This window comes from Megalops cyprinoides, chromosome 21 (genome assembly GCF_013368585.1).
Source record: "Megalops cyprinoides isolate fMegCyp1 chromosome 21, fMegCyp1.pri, whole genome shotgun sequence".
In the NCBI taxonomy this organism is placed as follows: domain Eukaryota; kingdom Metazoa; phylum Chordata; class Actinopteri; order Elopiformes; family Megalopidae; genus Megalops; species Megalops cyprinoides.
In genome coordinates, this window is record NC_050603.1 from 182,501 (window position 1) to 195,000 (window position 12,500).

Sequence of the window (12,500 nt, forward strand, 5' to 3'; positions counted from 1 at the left end):
AAACCTTCAGCTAGCAAGCTGCTAACAGAACTGTGGTGTGGGCTGGACTGAAGGCTGTGAACAGTGCAGGACTCTCTGATTCTCAGTGTGGACTGAAGGCTGTGAACAGTGCAGGACTCTCTGATTCTCAGTGTGGACTGAAGGCTGTGCACAGTGCAGGACTCTCTGATTCTCAGTGTGGACTGAAGGCTGTGCACAGTGCAGGACTCTCTGATTCTCAGTGTGGAGTGAAGGCTGTGCACAGTGCAGGACTCTCTGATTCTCAGTGTGGTGTCTGTACTCACGTGCTTCTCTACGTCCTCTCCGATGGTTCTGCTGATCCTCAGGTAGTCGGACACCGGCCCGCCCAGCAGCAGGTCAAACGCCTCCACAGCCTGAGGCACTGAGCAGAGAGAGGCTCATCAGCTCCTTTCACACAGTGCCACCAGAAACACACACTTTCCCTCCCAGTGTGTGAGTGTGTGAGTGTGTGTCTGTATTTATTTGTGTGTGTATGTGTGTGTGTGTGTGACTGTGTATCTGTGCATATTTATATGTGTGTGTGTGACTGTGTATCTGTGTGTATTCATTTGTGTGTGTATGTGTGACGGAGTGCCGTCACTACGGTTGAGTATGTGCTCTGACTGCCATACCAACAAGCCTGGCTCTTTGGCGTTGCGGTCAAAGTTGCATGTTTGGTACCCCGTACACCCGGGTTCGAGGCCGGGCGGGGTGACTGCTCTTGCCCTTCGCTACAGTGTGTGTGACTGTGTATCTGTTTGTATTTATGTGTGTGTGTATGCGAGGGAGAGAATATGTGTGAGTGTGTGTGCATTATGACACGTTTGTACCTCCATTGATTCCATTGGCAATGTCTCCGTTGGCCACGCCCCCGCCCGAGGTCTGCATCCTGAGGGACACGCCCTCCAGCCGGACAACAGCCTGCTCCAGCCTGTGCATCAGGGCTTCCATCTCTGCCAACTGCAAGCAGCACAGAGCCCGAGTCACAGCACAGCACAGAGCCCGAGTCACAGCACAGCACAGAGCCCGAGTCAGAACACAGCACAGAGCCCAAGTCACAGCACAGCACAGAGCCCGAGTCACAGCACAGCACAGAGCCCGAGTCAGAACACAGCACAGAGCCCGAGTCAGGACACAGCACAGAGCCCGAGTCACAGCACAGCACAGAGCCTGAGTCACAGCACAGCACAGAGACCGAGTCAGGACACAGCACAGAGCCCGAGTCAGGACACAGCACAGAGCCGGAGTCACAGCACAGCACAGAGCCGGAGTCACAGCACAGCATAGAGACCAAGTCAGGACACAGCACAGAGCCCGAGTCACAGCACAGAGCCCGAGTCACAGCACAGCACAGAGCCCGAGTCACAGCACAGCATAGAGACCAAGTCAAGACACAGCACAGAGCCAGAGTCACAGCACAGCACAGAGCCGGAGTCACAGCACAGCATAGAGACCAAGTCAGGACACAGCACAGAGCCTGAGTCACAACACAGCACAGAGCCCGAGTCACAGCACAGCATAGAGACCAAGTCAGGACACAGCACAGAGCCCGAGTCACAGCACAGCACAGAGCCCGAGTCACAGCACAGAGCCCAGTTTGTGTCAGAGTGAGTTTTTCAGTCTGTGTCATTGTCAGTCAGAGTTTCAGGGTAGAATAGCGGCGACAGCCTGCACAGTAAATCTCAGATGGTCTTAAAAGCAGGGTGCTGAAATGCAGTCCATGGCTGTGCCATGCTTTCGGCTTAAAGTTCCTCTCAGTGGAGAAATGCAAAGAGCAATTGAATTATCTGGCAGCGAGCTCCCGAGCTCCACTCCACACAGCATACCTCTCATTCAGCACTAAATATTTTCAAGAAATCAGATTAAAAAATTTTAAAAAGTGCAGCAAACAAGATGGTTTTTTCCAACAATAAAGGCAGATGTGTTTCATGCAGTACAGTCTTACTGGGCTGAGGGACAGAGCCATGAAGTTTTGCATTCAACAGCATCAGCACTGCAATCAGAGATGGCTGTCTGTCCCTGAGAGCAGGGCCGTGAGGCTGAGGACACGGCACCTCCTGTGGGGCTGTCTGTCCCTGAGAGCAGGGCCGTGAGGCTGAGGACACGGCACCTCCTGTGGGGCTGTCTGTCCCTGAGAGCAGGGCCGTGAGGCTGAGGACACGGCACCTCCTGTGGGGCTGTCTGTCCCTGAGAGCAGGGCCGTGAGGCTGAGGACACGGCACCTCCTGTGGGGCTGTCTGTCCCTGAGAGCAGGGCCGTGAGGCTGAGGACACGGCACCTCCTGTGGGGCTGTCTGTCCCTGAGAGCAGGGCCGTGAGGCTGAGGACACGGCACCTCCTGTGGTCAGGAAGTGAAAGGACACAGAGTGGAAAGAGGTGCGGTGTTTTGGGGGAAGTCGAGAGGGCACCTCTGACTGTTGAAAATGAGTCAATAATGATCAAACTGTTTCTTAGAAAGGAACAGCTGTTGACCCTCTTCCCTCTGAAAGGGAGTAACTTTATCTGGTCACATGATCTGGGCTAGGACAGACGCGGATGACCTCACTGCCCATTTGCCTGATGAGCTCGACATTATCAGGGCAATGAACCTATTCGATGCCAGCCCAGTGCCTGTTACAGTGGGAAGTCCCGGGGAGAATGTCTCTCTCTCTGTCTCTGTCTCTGTGTAGGGAGAATGTCTCTGTCTCTGTCTCTGTGTAGGGAGAATGTCTCTGTCTCTGCCTCTGTCTCTGTGTAGGGAGAATGTCTCTGTCTCTGTCTCTGCCTCTGTCTCTGTGTAGGGAGAATGTCTCTGTCTCTGTCTCTGTCTCTGTCTCTGTGTAGGGAGAATGTCTCTGTCTCTGCCTCTGTCTCTGCCTCTGTCTCTGTCTCTCTGTTGGGGAGAATGTCTCTCTGTGTTACCATGGTAAAATTCCCAATCTGGCTCTCTCAGTCCTGCAGTCTAATCATCTCCCAGTTTAGGTACTAAATAAATCCCTGGCTCTCTGTCCACGGCCCCTTGCTGGAGTCATGCTTTAAAAGGCTCTGTGCTCAGCGTTCGGAGTTCGGCGTTCGGAGTTCGGCGTTCGGAGTTCGGCATTCGGCGCTCAGAGTTCGGCGCTCGGCGTTCAGTGCTTAGCGTTCAGTGCAGAGGGAGTGCTGGCATTCTGCAGTGTCATGCAGGGCTCCTCTGAGCTGAAACCCGACCCCTCACAAAAACAGGGAACTGAGTCACTGAGCAGAGCCGTGCTCATGCTGCCGTCCCCCCCCCCCCCCCCCGGTCTCCCCCCCTTCCCCCGTCTCTCCCCCCGTCTCTCCCAGCTGCTGGATACAGCTCCTCCCTCTGCAGCGGCCGCGCTGCATATCAGCTCAGGTTCAGAGCTCTGTGTGCAGGATTACATTTCATGCTGCTTAAATTTAACTCATCTGTTTGGAGAGAATGGATTTCTCCAGCTGTCGGTCTGATCAGTAAGGAAAGAACATTCCAGTTCACAGCATTCTCACAGCATCACAAAGTCAAAGGATCCATGAAATATTCATGTTTCTCTTAAATAAACTAGGTCACAGTAATCAGTTTGACATCCTTAATTAAAAACCCAAGCACCTTAATTAAAATGTGGGGATGTTTAATTAAAAACAGCCCCACACCCGCAGCTCTCCTGCCTCCCGAGCTCACAGCCCCGCCCTCTCTCTGCCCTCTCTCCTCCCTCTCTCCGCCCTCTCTCCTCCCTCTCTCTGCCCTCTCTCCTCCCTGTCCCCTCCCTCTCTCCACCCTCTCTCTGCCCTCTCTCCGCCCTCTCTCCTCCCTCTCTCCGCCCTCTCTCCGCCCTCTCTCCTCCCTCTCTCCGCCCTCTCTCTGCCCTCTCTCCGCCCTCTCCCCTCCCTCTCTCCACCCTCTCTCTGCCCTCTCTCCGCCCTCTCTCCTCCCTCTCTCCTCCCTCTCTCCACCCTCTCTCTGCCCTCTCTCCTCCCTCTCTCCGCCCTCTCCCCTCCCTCTCTCCACCCTCTCTCTGCCCTCTCTCCGCCCTCTCTCCTCCCTCTCTCCTCCCTCTCTCCACCCTCTCTCTGCCCTCTCTCCTCCCTCTCTCCGCCCTCTCTCCTCCCTCTCTCTGCCCTCTCTCCTCCCTGTCCCCTCCCTCTCTCCACCCTCTCTCTGCCCTCTCTCCTCCCTGTCCCCTCCCTCTCTCCACCCTCTCTCTGCCCTCTCTCCGCCCTCTCTCCTCCCTCTCTCCGCCCTCTCTCCGCCCTCTCTGGCCTTTCCTTCCCCAGACTCCCTCGGGATCTGCTGTGTCTCCATCACTCTCTCATCTCTGCCCTTATTTTCCAAGTGGCCAGTGTTCATCCACATGTAAACACCATGGGGACTTTGATGGGTGTGAAGGAATGGGGTGTGTTGCACCCCAAAATGAATGATGAAAATCCTGAATCTAATGTAAACAAAATATATGTAAAAGAATAATAAATATTATATACCTATAATATACCAATAATATGTCTATTCTTTTCTCCATTGTAGTCTTCAATGTGCTGGCCTTCATTTGCCATGTTTGGGATTAGTGGATTAGTGCCATATCTGCTGAGTTTAACTGCTTTTGTTGGTTTTTGTGTGATATTTTTCACAAAGAGGTGAAGACCCCATATCTTACTCGTATGTTGCAAGTGTTTTTCAGTATCTGTCTTTCAATCTAATGTTGTGGTGATTTTCTTGCAATATCACAACCAAGTCATTTGCGATTGTATCGAGTAACAAAAAAAGAAAACAAAAACTGTTTTGAAACTTTTCACATCTTAGATCACCATGACTTTGCCCTGTGACATCACACCCCTAACTAAAAAGTGGAGGGATGCCTATGCTAAAAATAGCAGCATGAGGCTCAGTCAGCAGACCATAACCCTGTGCCTCCGCAGAGGATCGCTGAGGTCCTTCAGGACACTCCTGTCCTGCAGATGCTGCATCTTTCTATTTGTGCCTTAACCTCTTAAAGTGTGCTGTACCAGCACCATCACAGAGCCACTCACCTCCTACAATGTCCTGAAGACTCACCTCTTTAGACTGCACCTGGATCAGCAGAGTCCCTAACCTCTCTGTGTCATTCTCTGAAGACTCATCCCTTTAGACTGCACCTGGATCAGCAGAGTCCCTAACCTCTCTCTGTCACTCTCTGAAGACTCATCCCTTTAGACTGCACCTGGATCAGCAGAGTCCCTAACCTCCCTCTGTCACTCTCTGAAGACTCGCCTCTTTAGACTGCACCTGCATGCCTAAAAATCAGATCTTTGCTGAAATGGAGCCCTGAGACTGAACCCCTGAATCTGCACTGAAACTGACCACAGTATTGGCAGTATTGTTTAATTCTGAAAAATAATCATAATTATTATATACTTTGATATTCAAGATGTTCACTTTTCAGAAAAAGGTTTTACTACATGATTCTGGCGCATCTTAATTATGTGCTTTGTTACTTACAGTACATTGTTTTCTGAATGAAAATGTAGCAATGCTCTGTAAATTACCCTGGACAAACTATTCTGCCAGATAAGGTGGGGAGTAATCGCGTTTAACCGATTCCTGATCTTAAACTTCAGTAAATAAACCCAACATTTCCCAGTACCACTCATTTATGAATTACCTGAACACATACAAATAGGGTTAGTGATGACGATGGTGATGGTATTAATCTTTCATAATGGCACATATACACACCAAATAACTCTTAGCGTGCAAATGTTCATGATGCAACACGTCAATGTTTCCGTTCAACCTAATGGAAACAACAAACAAGGTCGAACTCCCCCGTCAGCAGACTGATCGCGCCGTTCCGCTCTCCGTGCCTGAGAACGCCCGTCAGCATCGCACCCATGTTTTTACACGCGATTCACGAATCAGGATCGCGGTTCATTACCACAGTCACGACCACCGACTTAGACAAAATGTATGTAAAGATAAATGCATTTGGGCCCAATCTTCAAAACCCTGTTAATTTCAAGATACAGTATCTACCACAAGCGTCGCCGTGAGCTCAATGTTCGATGCCATGGAAAGCAATCCATTTTCTCAAAACGCCGATAACAACGATATCAATAACAAATGAAATATCAGAAACGGAGCAGGCTCCTCAGAGAGGATGACGGTTCCTTCCTTAAGCCTCTCCACCCCCGCCAGCGCCGCCAAAGCGACTCCTTATGGAGACAAATTTCCACATTCTCATGCAGTAACGCGCATGCAAACTTACACCCCTACCCCCATTCCGGCAAAACATTCCGAACACACAATATGGACAACGTCATAATAATACCTGTGAATTCTGTGAATTGATATTCCGTTATTTTATTTGATATTTTCCAAATCTCCGTCCAAAGGCAGCGGGGTCTGCTCGTTCCGAGGTTCGCAGTCTCCCGTCAGTCACTCAGCCGCTTCCGGCTCTTCCTAATAAAGCGACATCGGGAACCTGAGCCGCGGTGCAGCGTCGCCGGGCGGGTCGCGGGGGGTGCGGGAGTCCCGCTGACGCCCAAATAAGGAGCGGCTCCATGATGCTCACACGCAGGACACACGCTTTAAACGCCGGCGTCTCCTCACGTTAGAACACGCGTTTGCAGGTGATGCGAGCGCCTCCTTAAAACTGGCTCGTTTCATGAAGTGAGCTCTGACCAGGCAAACGTTAATAATCATAGCAATCGCAGTGATACAGGGAAAATATGGCAGGGCAGAAATAATGGCAAAAATAATCACAATGAGGACTTGACGTCAGAAAATCCACAATGATAACAAATGCCAAAGCTAATGGTATGTGTATGCGTGTGTGTGAACCAGGGATAGTCGCACCATGCACTCTGAACATATAAATTCACTCACTGGGATTAGGATAGAATACACTCACCTGGATTAGGACAGAATAGTCATTTTAACGAGTGGTCTGAAGGAGAGACACACACCCACGCACACACACGCGTGCGCACACACATGGACAGAGCAGAGACAGTCATGTAGAGTGAGCCAACCTCTGAATAAAGAACAGTGCAACATTACAGTTATATACAGAACTAATTTTAATTTAGTAGTAAATTGTATAAAAATTGATAGCAACAGGACCTTTAAATATGACTTGCATTTAAACAGTTAATAACTCTGGCATTTTCCAGAAATGCATTACATATGATAATCCAGTGACAGTAAAGATCTCCTGTAAAATGTGTTTTTGTCATTTACTTTACCTTTTCCCTTGTAAGAAATAATTCAAGTACAAAAACTGCCACCAGTGTGAAACTGGAGGAATCCTATGGACAGAGACCCAGCATCCCCTCTGTACACAATGCATCTGCATGGGTTTATCCATCTGATACATGTTATATTACAAAATTAAAAAGGGAAAAGTACATACTTTTACAGTGCACATACAATTTTTATTTTAAATATATCCTAAATCAACATTTTTGGTAGATTATGTTAAGAGTGTACAGCTAAATGCACTAAACAACACATCTGGCCTGAGATGAATGCGGGCCCAGCTGCCAGAGTGCAGGGTGCTCAGAATGGCACAGTGCACCTCCGTTACGGTAACTCAGGTCTAAGGCACAGCACCCCGTCCCATTGGCCGTTTAAACACTGACAAACAGGCACAGCGGCGGCCAGGTCTCTCAGACACAGAAACCTCAGAAAACATCCTGAACAGGTCCTGCCGTTGGCTTTAAGAAAGCCCCCCCTCGCCCCGGCAGGAGCGACAGGTGCAGCTCACAGCCAGGCGAAGGCGGGGCTGGCAGCAGCAGGCAGAGGGAGGTTAAAGTGACAGCTCAACAGACGAGCACAGGTGAGACACAGACCCGTCTGTCTGTCCCGCTCTGTGTGTGTGTGTGCGCGTGCGCACATGTGAGCGCGCGGACGTGTGTGTGCGCGCGTGTGTGTGTATGTGTATGTGTATGTGTGTGTGTGTGTGCATGTGAGCGCGCGGACGTGTGTGTGCGCACATGTGGTTTTGTGTGTGTGTGTGCGTGCATGTGTGTGTGCGTATGTGTGTGTGTGCATGCGCGCGCGTGTGTGTGTGTGCATGTGAGCATGCGGACGTGTGTGTGTGTGTGCACGCGCGCACGTGTGTGTGTGTGTGTGCGTGTGTGAGCGCGCGGACGTGTGTGTGTGTGCGTGCGTGTGTGAGTGAGCGGACGTGTGTGTGTGTGCATGTGTGTATGTGCGCATGTGAGCGCGCGGACGTGTGTGTGTGTGCATGTGTGTATGTGTGCATGTGAGCGCGCGGATGTGTGTGTGTGTGCGTGTGTGCGTATATGTGTGTGCGCGGACGTGTGTGTGTGCGTGAGTGTGTATGTGTGTGTGTGTGTGTGCACTTTGCTGGGAACACGTCTGAGTTAGTAAAATAGCTGTTTTCTTTGCTTTGCATAGTTCAGAAAGGTAAGTCAGTATTACAGACATAAAAACAGGAAAATATTTATAAAACAATCACAGAACTGATTCTTATTTCCATCTCCTGGTCCTCACTTTGTGCTGATGTAAGTTAGTGCTGAATTTCCCTGATAGCCAGTAGAACACTGACAATAAAGTAAATCTGCTCTCTGAATTAGTTCAGCATTTTCCCCCATGAAATCGCTTATGGTTTAATTGCTGCACTGCGGAAAGCCAAGGAGTTTCCACCTCTTCTTAGCTCCTCACCCACCAACTGGCTCCTCAGGCCTGACTCCGCCTGTACTACCTGGCCCCGCCCCCGCGCTGTCTCCTGAGTGGACGGAGGGCAGCTGCAGGTGTGTCCTGCACCTCGGTGTCTGGCAGGGCCCTGGTTGCCGTGGTTACTGCATGCGGTCGGTCAGCTGCTGAGGCTGGATCTGTGTGAGGGTCAGAGGGGCGGAGGCCGCGGCGGTCAGGGAGGGCGGGACAGCGTAGCCGTAGCCGGTGGTGGCGGGCGAGGCGGCGTAGGGATACTGATCGTAGGAGGAGTACTGGGCGTAGTGCAGGTGCTGCCAGACTGCAGGCTGCAGGTGGGGGGGCGGCAGGCTGGGCTGCACAAACGCCTGCGGAAACATGCACTGCCCCGGCATCCTGCGGGACAGACACAGCAGCACGTCAACCACAGGCCTCCCTGCAGCGCCTAAACAGCGCTAACACAAGGCCTAAACAGCGCTAACACAAGGCCTAAACAGCGCTAACACAACGCCTAAACAGCGCTAACACAACGCCTAAACAACGCTAACACAGCACTAACACAACATCTAAACAACGCTAACACAACGCCTAAACAACGCTAACACAGCACTAACACAACATCTAAACAACGCTAACACAACGCCTAAACAGCGCTAACACAACGCCTAAACAGCACTAACACAACACCTAAACAACGCTAACACAGCACTAACACAACATCTAAACAACGCTAACACAACGCCTAAACAATACACCCCCCCCCCGCCCCCATAAAACACGCCCCCATAAGAGGACAGGTTGCACTGTAAACAGCACATTGGCTCACTGGCCCTGGCTATGTCACATGACTGAGGTCACATGGTCAAGGGTCTCCCAAACAAGAAAGGCAAACTGGTAGCCTCCCCGTTTGGTGCAGCATCCCAGGATCCTTTTCTTTTGACATTGCAGGGCGTGTTTCTACAGACCGTGTTTTTTAAGAATTTTATGAGTGTCGCTGTGTAGTGACACAAAAACGCTGTAATGTTACTACAGATAGTAATGAATTTTACTGTAAGGATCAATACTTTCAAGAACCAACTGTTAAAAAACCAAGAAGTTTCCTGCCATTTTCTAGCCTTTTTTCAATAAAGCCAGACTTATAAGTGACTGCTGTTCCTTACAATGCAGACACTCGACTGAGGTCATTTATAAACACGGTAACGTTTAAATTGTCACATCGCTTTAAAACTCTAAGATTACCTGGGACAGCACTCTCGCGTTACAGTAATGTTTCGCAGATTTATTGACACTGATATTTCACATCAAATGTTACTCTTTGCAGATTTTCCAAAATTGTGCCTTGTTAAAATCTACTTTCAGATTAATAGTGTAGTGTTTATAACTGGTTACACTGTGGCAGGTGATTCCAGTGTGGTTTAACTAGCAGAAACACACAGACAAATGCGTGGCTGTGGTTACAGACTCAAACTTTTCTGAATTCCCGTGGTATTTACCTGGTTATGTGGCCTTTGTCATGAGAAACCAAATTGTTTATGCCAATTATTAGGTTGCATTTGCTTGGCAGATGCTCAGAGCAATTTAAGATTTTCTTGTTATCCATTTATGCAGCTGGACATTTACTGAGACAATCTGGGCCTCCTTACCCAGGGATACACCAGCAGCCAGCAGCCTTTGGGATATGACCCTGCTCCTTACTACCACACCCTTCAGGCGCTGTGACACACCTTTGTCTGTTTCTGCAGTAATGCTCCAGGGTGCAGCTAGTCCACTGACTTCAGCTGAAAACACAGTAACATGGAAAGACTGCTGGGAGATAGACACTTAGCTGTAATGGGAAAGATCAGTGTGAGAGGGGACACACTTTTTAAAAATGTGTTCAAATCCCCTTTGAGTTTCACGATCAGTGTTTGTCAGTGCTGTTAGCATTATAATATCATTGTGACAGCACAATGTTAACATTATGTTAGCACTACGTTAATATTATGTTAGCACTACATTAGCACTACTTTAGCATTCTGTTAGCATTATGACTCCAGTGATATCTGCAGGGGCCATTGGCTCTTCCACTCCCTGGTTTAATTTTTACATTTTGAGGTATTTTTATTTCATCACAAGCCAAGATGCTGGAATTATAACAGCAGAATGTGTCCAGAGTCAAATCGGACATGGTGTCCTGTGAAGTTCAGCCCCAGTTAACCATCAGATGCCCCCGAGGCAGGGCAAAAAGGGGCAGGGGGCATCAAGGAGGTATCCAGGACATTCTGACAGCTGGACAGTTTCCAAAAAAGACCTGACCTGATAATCTTGATGATCATCAGGGAAAGGAAGTGATTAATAAATGCAGTATAGATACAGTTTATTTCCACTGAGAACTGTACAAAACAGACCACTGAGGGCAAGCTTCTATGACCACTTTAGGATGCTATTGCCACAAGACAGATACATATTGTAACACATGTACTGATCACACAACTCAACACAATCAGAGGAGTAACACGCACACACACATGCACATACACACAGCAAGCCTGCAGTCTTGCTCTGTCTGCCTGAGGGTGGGGGTGGGCGTCTGGGGCACAGCTATTTTCTGTTCTTCCCGTCATCCCTAAAAAGGTCAGGCCAGCCATGTTCTCTTCAACAAGAGAAATGCCCCCTGTACCCCCTGCTACCCCCCCCCCCCAAAAAAAACACCACATCTGCTCCCCCCAGCAGTGATTCTCCTGCTTCTATGTCTACTTCTGCTCAGAGTCTGACTCACTCAGAATCTTGTGTGTGTCACTAATTTACTCAGATTCTCACTGGTATCACTGACTCACTAAGAATCTTGTGTGTCACTGATTTATTCAGATTCTTACTGGTATTGCAGACTCCACCACAAGACTGAAGACCTGGGGGAACTCAAGCTGGAAGTTTGATGATTTGGCAGGTAACTGACTCAGGGGCTGGTGAGTGTGAGGCCTGTTAGATGGGGGGGTGGGGGGGGGGGTGGCAGCTGACAGATACAGCTGTGAAACTGCCAGGAGTGGACAGAGTGTTAAAAAAACAAAAAAACCACGCTCCCCAAATGCCAGGCGGGATTTTGTGAGGATAAAAATATCACTGTTACTATGGTGTCTCTCATGCCATCTGGCTCGCTGCTCAGTATAAACATGTCGAGAGCCAGAGTCCAGAGCCGGGAGTCTGTACAGTGCAGGGCTATATAAAGCTGTCTGTCTGAGGCAGGCACTCAGCCCCCAGCAGGGTATGCTGCTACCCCCCACTTTCCACCAGCACTGCCTCTCAGTCTGCGTCCATGCCACAGTGTAGCATCAGGCCAAAGGAGACCTCACTACACAGAGCAGTCTGCCCCCCCCCCACAACCTTTCCCCTCCTCCACTTCTCTCCTCAACCCCCCCTCACCGACCCGTGGTCGTGACCTCTGTCTGACGCATGGCTGCGCTATAGAGCATCTCTTAGAAGAACAGCATCCGAGTCACACACAGAAACACACTGCCAGGGAGAGAGAGAGAGAAAGAGAGAGACAGAGACAGAGAGAGAGACAGAGACAGAGACAGAGAGAGAAAGAGAGAGAGAGAGAGAAGGAGAGAGAGGGAGAGACAGAGAGAGAGAGACAGAGAGAGAGACAGAGAGAGAGAAAGAGAGAGAGAGAGAAGGAGAGAGAGGGAGAGACAGAGACAGAGAGAGAGAGACAGAGAGAGAGACAGAGAGAGAGAGAGAGAGAAGGAGAGAGAGGGAGAGACAGAGAGAGAGAGAGACAGAGAGAGGGAGAGAAAGGAAGAGAGAGAGAGAAACAGAGAGAGAGAGAGAGATACATGTACATACGATACAGAGAGGGGCTGGATGCATTCCTGTCTGTACAGATGAAACAGGGATGTTGC

At 49.8% G+C, this 12,500-nt stretch overlaps 2 protein-coding genes across 2 annotated transcripts in view; both read right to left on the reverse strand.

Annotated features, from left to right (window-relative positions):
* cap2 (cyclase associated actin cytoskeleton regulatory protein 2) overlaps positions 1-7,012 on the reverse strand; it is a 22,003-nt gene extending 14,991 nt beyond the window's left edge. Inside the window, exons 1-3 of the mRNA XM_036555365.1 lie at positions 6,275-7,012; positions 831-960; positions 285-382 (exon numbers count right to left, since the gene is read on the reverse strand). Coding sequence (XP_036411258.1) covers positions 285-382; positions 831-951 — 219 coding nt within the window. The 5' untranslated portion in view covers positions 952-960; positions 6,275-7,012. The remainder of the gene's footprint in view (positions 1-284; positions 383-830; positions 961-6,274) is intronic.
* Positions 7,013-8,249: 1,237 nt separating this feature from the next.
* The window catches only part of rbm24a (RNA binding motif protein 24a), an 8,190-nt gene continuing 3,939 nt past the window's right edge, over positions 8,250-12,500 (reverse strand). Inside the window, exon 4 of the mRNA XM_036516237.1 lies at positions 8,250-9,018. Coding sequence (XP_036372130.1) covers positions 8,769-9,018 — 250 coding nt within the window. The 3' untranslated portion in view covers positions 8,250-8,768. The remainder of the gene's footprint in view (positions 9,019-12,500) is intronic.